The sequence below is a fragment of the Mustela lutreola genome, chromosome 6 (assembly GCF_030435805.1).
Source record: "Mustela lutreola isolate mMusLut2 chromosome 6, mMusLut2.pri, whole genome shotgun sequence".
NCBI classification, from domain to species: domain Eukaryota; kingdom Metazoa; phylum Chordata; class Mammalia; order Carnivora; family Mustelidae; genus Mustela; species Mustela lutreola.
Genome location: NC_081295.1, coordinates 44,259,001 through 44,265,000, shown reverse-complemented (window position 1 = coordinate 44,265,000; position 6,000 = coordinate 44,259,001). Strand labels below are relative to the sequence as shown.

Here is a 6,000-nt window from a genome sequence, read left to right as displayed (position 1 = left end):
TGCCTTCAGCCCAGGTCATGATCTCAGGGTCCTGGGATCGAGTCCTGCCATCAGGCTCCTTGCTCGGTGAGGAGCCTGCTTCCTCCTCTCTCTGCCTACTTGTGATCTCTGTCAAATAAATAAATAAAATCTTAAAAAAAAAAAACAAAAAACCATTGTTGCTAAACCTAAGTTACCATTATTGCTTAATATCAACCTCAAACAATATGCACAGGTATAACGGGAAACAAACGCTAAAAAAACCCCAAGTCTATAAAATCTTAGTTTCAAAAATTTTAATTGGTGAGAAAACATAAATATCAACACATGGGTGAGCCTGGATGGCTTGGAGCACGACTTTTGATCTTGGGGTTGTGTGTTCCAGCCCCATGTTGGGTACAGAGATTACTTTAAAAAAAAAAACAAAAACCAAACAAAACAAAACAAAATTAGCATATGCTCTGCTAACACTCTAAAAGAAAATTCCTTAATATTCCAATTCATGTTCTCTAATAGTACAGTACAGTACAGTTATATGTAGTTCCTTATGCCCTTGGGAAAGCATATATCATTTTATTTGAACCCTAAGATAAATACCATGTAATACAAAAAAATCAAGTCGTATCCTTATGAGAATAATTTACTCTTGTGTTTTTTCATCATTTGTCATTTTATACTCAATTCAGAGACCCAGCTTTTCCCTGTTTCAAAGACATAAAAAATGCTACTCTTATTCACTAGGTTCTCAGACCATTTTGTTGTGCTGTGCTTAATTATCTCAACAGATTAATCGTTTTTTCCCGCCACTAAATTATACAATGACAATAGCATGCAGTCATACAGTGATTCTCAACTGGGGCCTTTTTGCCCCTCAGGGGCATTTATAATGTCTGGAGACATTTTCAGATATTCTAACTGGGGAGAGGGAGCTATTTCTACTGAAATCTTGTGGGTAGAGGTCAGGGTAGAGGTCAGGGATGCTTCCTAAACATCCTATAATGCACAGGACACCCCCATAACCAAGAATCAACCAGCACAAAATGTCAATTAATTATAGAGCGATTGAGAAACCTTGGTATAATGGGTAAGAGGTGGCCAGACTGCCTTGGTTCCAATCCAACTTCACGACTTACTAGCTGTGAGACTGACCTTGGGCAAGTAGACCTCTGTGCCTCAGTTTCCTCATCTCAAACTGGGGAATAGAGTACTCAACTCACAGGGACGCCCACTGAGGAATAAGTAGGAATGCGTGCTGTAGTTTGTTAAATTAAAAAAAAAAAAGATCAATGAATGACTGCAGCAAGTTAAAGTGCAAGCATCACATGCAGTCATCCCTTTTGGCCTGTTCTCAAATATTAACAAATACAGTGACACTTTCTGTTTACTACCACCCTCCACCTATTAAGTTATAAAATGTAACTATTTTATTTGCTTTTCCTTTTTTTTTTTTAAGATTTTTTTTTTTTACAGAGATCACAAGTAGGCAGAGAGGCAGGCAGAGAGAGAGGGGGAAGCAGGTTCCCCGTTGAGCAGAGAGCCCAATGTGGGGCTCAATCCCATCATGACCTGAGCCGAAGGCAGAGGCTTTAACCCACTGAGCCACCCAGGCGTCCCTTTATTTACTTTTCTAATATAATTTCTGACACTTATTTTTTTGCTATTGCATGAATAAACCTGATTATAATCAGTTAACTATCTTCTGCAAGAGATGAAAAAGTCACTTTCACTGAACCAAATATATACTCAAGGGGTCTGAAATATAGAGCATTAGCTTCCCCTTCAAAACCTAGCTTTCCGAAGCTTTCTCCTTATTCTACCACTAAGCCTATAAAGCATGTCTCTTAGTCGCCCCCCCAAGTATAGATCACATGGATAATCACAGTACAAAACATCTTACATAATTTAATCTGACCCTTTCTACTTTATTTTTTGAGAGAGAGTACATATAAGAAGAGGGGTGGGGGAGAAAGAGAGAAAGAGAATCCCAAGCAGGCTCCATGCCCAGTATGGAGCCCAACATATGGCTAGATCTCACAACGAGATCATAACCTGAACTGAAATCAAAGTCAGATGCTCAAATGACTGAGCCCAGGAGCTCCAAGTCTGATCCCCTTTTTAAAACTGAAGAAACTGAGGCTCAGAAGCAGACTCCTTGTCTAACTGCACAGCCAACTGCAGAAATTTGATTACTTCCCTGATAATGAAGTAAAAGAAGTAAGTAGAAGCACCCCTAACCCTTCTTTTGCAAACCACATAGGACAACAGAAACTGCCCCTGAAATAGTTAAGTTCAGTGACTCTTGTTATTACATCAAATAGCAATTATCCCTCTTCCTCCTTAGAAATTACCAACTTCGTTTTTAAAATTGCAAACCTCATTCTTACACAGCTAAAAATTTCATTTACTGTCTTAAATAAGAAGATATCCTTTTATATATGTTCTTAAAAAATCCAATATATGCAATGCATTAAACTTAGTTTTCTTCAATACCATGTTACTTATTTTATTCACTACATTCTCTTATTTCTCAAAACTCATATATAAAATGTTTGAGGTGCCAACAGGCACTATATATTGGTAGAAAAACCTCTTTTGGATGTAGAGGAAGCAGAGCTTATCATAATCAGAGATTTAATATCTTCTGAGAAAAAAACTCTCCACACTTTAACCAAACAGATCAGTTTTGGAGAGCTAATTTTAAAACACGTAATTCAGAAGCACATTCTATAAAATATCATAGGAAATTTGCTGATTTTCATTATTATACAAAACTCTAGTTATTCAGAATTATAGTTATTTTCACAAGTATGGTCAACAGCAACAGCTCAATTCAGCACCTCAAACCTTTCAAATCTTCTTTAAAAGATAAAGGCCTGTTATGCATTTAAAAGGTTTGCAAAACACCTGTTTTTCACCAGTTCATCTACCAACATTTAAATTTAAACAATTTTTACTTACATTTGATTTTTTGCTGCTTGCCTCTGAGCTTTTCTTTCTTTCCTTTTCTGATCTGGTGGCTTAGCAAAAACAATTTCAATATTTTCTCCCTCCAAATCTTTGCCATTCATTTCTTCCATAGCCTTAAAAAATAAGGTACTGATCAATATAAAAACGCCTTTAACAACAATTATGCCTCAAAGTATGAAAATCATTTCACTGTGTTGGAAGCATCAAATTTTAAAAATACAGTTGTTATATTTTATCTTAAGATCCAGCTCTTCACTAATTACCTTTTTGACTCAGTTTAGTGAGTTATGCGATTTGCTACAGCCAATAAAGGTTAACTGGAGTAGATTACACGACCTCTGAGTGTCCTTCAACTTTTTAGAATATTCCAATTACAGGATGACTAAAAAATCCTTGGTTTAATTTAGATGCCTACAATAGTTCCCCCATTTATTTACCTTGACAGCACCATCTCGCTCATCAAAATGAATGAAAGCATAATCTTTTAGTTTCTTCACTCGTTCCAGTTTCCCAAACTGACTAAATGCTTTTTCTAAAATCTCTTCTGTTACAGTATTGGCAAGGTTACGTACAAACAGCACTTTTACCTGAAAATTTAAAAAAAAAAACAAAAAACAAAAAACAGAAACTCCCTGTATATTTATTTCCGAAGGGTTCAATTTCCAGGAAGCCATTAACCCACCCTACAAAATTAACTTTAGTCACTAACCATTAAAGGAATATCAGAAATATAAAAGACCAAGTTTTCAACTCATTTGAAAATACCTAGGTAGTGTGACTGCTGGATCTAACAGGTAAAAACCTGAACAGACACCTCACCAAAGTAGATGACAAACACATGAAGAGATGCTCAACATCACTTTGTTAAAGAATTACAAATAGAAACAACAATGAGGGGTGCCTGGCTGGCTGGCACAGTCAGCAGGACATGTAGCTTGATCTTGGGGTTGTAAATGCAAACCCCATGTTGGGTGTAAAGGTTAAAGAAAAAAATTTTTTTAATGAATAAAAAATAAGTAAGAACAAGAACAAAGTAAGTAAGAACAATGCCACATTAGAATGGCCAGAAAATGACACTAACGCCACCCAACGCAAATAAGTATATGAAGCAGAAACAGTGCTAGTAGAAATGCTAAATAGTATAGCCACTCTATGGAGAACAGTTTGGCAGTTTCTTACAAAGCTAAACATTTTTACCATACAATCCAACAATTGTACTTTTGTTATTTACCCAAATGAGTTGAAAACATGTCCACATAAAAATCTGCATATGGTTGTTTACAACAGATTTATTCATAATTGCCAAAACTTGGAAGCAAACAAAATATTCTTCAGTAGGTGAATGGATAAATAAATTACAATACATCAAGACAATGGATCATTACTAAAAAGTGCTAAAAAGAAATGAGCTATCAAGCCATGGAAAGATATGGAGGAACTTTAAATGCATGTAACCAAGTAAAAGAATTTTTAAGAGCTATATATGACATCTGGGAAAAGGCACAGCTACGGAGACCCCAAAACAAAACAAAAAACAATAGTTCCCAAGGGTTAGAGTGGCCGGGAGGTGATTATGCAGGTCAGGAAGGATTCTTAGGGCAGTGTAACTATTACTTTTGAACCAAAACCACAGAATGTACAGTAAGAGTAAATCCCTAATGTATTAAGTTATAACAATGTGTCAATGCAGGTTCACTGATTGTAACAAATCTACTACTCTGGTGCAAATGCCCACAGTGGGGTACGCTGTGCATGTGTGTGTGGCCAAGGAGTACATAAGAACTGTGTACCTTGCTCAAAACAAACGTGCTTAGTCGTTTTTATTAAAATTGGTAATTTGTCTGCAATTCAAACTGAGGTTGTCATTTTCTAACAATGTGAATACCACGCCTCTGAGATAGCTGTTGAACATTTAACTCTTAACATAGATGGTCAAAACTAATTGGAATCTGCTTTTGAAAAGTTGATAAACTTAAAGTAGGAGTGTTCAAAATACTGACAAAATAAATTTTCAGTCCAGAGGGCTCCTCAAAGTACAATTAGAAAAGCTGCCCTTTTGCTAAGAAACATCATTTCCTCCTAAATACTTGAAGTAACATCTGAATTTCTTAATGTGATAATCCTAAAGAGTTTAACAGGCCAGAGAAAAAATACAAAGTATCTTCTGTCCTCAAGACTACTTACCCTTTAGCAATATTCACAGTTCTGGCATTTCACACTCTTGATTTAAGTGAACAAGTTGTAGCTGCTAGCCTATCACCATTAGGGGGAATTCTTAAATGACAAAGGACAGAATAACTTAACTACAAAATGTTGACTCAAGAGATGTTTGTTCTCATAGGATGTCTCAACTGACTGCTGAAGCAGGATACCTAATAATAGCTAAACCTTGTAACTGCAGCAGCTCTGCTGAGGCCAGTACAGTTCACTATTTTTAGGAGTAGGACTTTTAACACAAAAACCATGTAAGCTAATGGCGCCATTCTCAAATACACAAAGAAACTGCTCTCAGACTTCACACAAAAATGATAGTGAACCATCTCCACAGCATATAGGCTAACTACTCATCACCTTGAGAGTATGACAGTTACGCAACTATGACAGGGTCCAAAAATAAATTTCTATATTCACTGCCTATATACATATTATTTCTGATATGTGGCTTTATTAAAGAATACTTCTCTTTCAAAAATTTGGTTTTTCAAAAAGTAAACAATTCATTTTAGAAGTTCTTTACATCCCTCTCTAAAGCTTTCGCCTTCTTCCACCAACCCCTCAAAAAAATTATTAACATGACTGCCATTACCTTTGCCATAACCTCAGGATCAGGATCTTCTATAGGATCAGCCCATTCAACAGTTCCAACATTTCCCCAGACCTTGACTTTACCACTCATTAACCTACGCCTTGCCTGGGCAGCTGTTTTGTGATCTTCATATTCAAGGAAACAAAAGCCTCTGTTTTTTTTCTTGTCGTCTGGTTGGTGGTATAAAATGACATCTGTGAGACCCTCTGAAAATAAGCAACCATTTCAGAGAAATTAGATAAAATAAG

The 6,000-nt window shown here is 36.2% G+C and overlaps 1 protein-coding gene across 5 annotated transcripts in view; it reads right to left on the bottom strand.

The window, feature by feature from the left end:
- SYNCRIP (synaptotagmin binding cytoplasmic RNA interacting protein) overlaps positions 1-6,000 on the bottom strand; it is a 31,288-nt gene that overhangs the window by 8,400 nt on the left and 16,888 nt on the right. For all 5 annotated transcript variants that reach the window (XM_059177149.1, XM_059177148.1, XM_059177145.1 and 2 more), the window contains 3 exons: positions 5,753-5,958; positions 3,384-3,533; positions 2,938-3,059 (listed from right to left, as the gene is read on the bottom strand). In XM_059177149.1, coding sequence (XP_059033132.1) covers positions 2,938-3,059; positions 3,384-3,533; positions 5,753-5,958 — 478 coding nt within the window. The remainder of the gene's footprint in view (positions 1-2,937; positions 3,060-3,383; positions 3,534-5,752; positions 5,959-6,000) is intronic.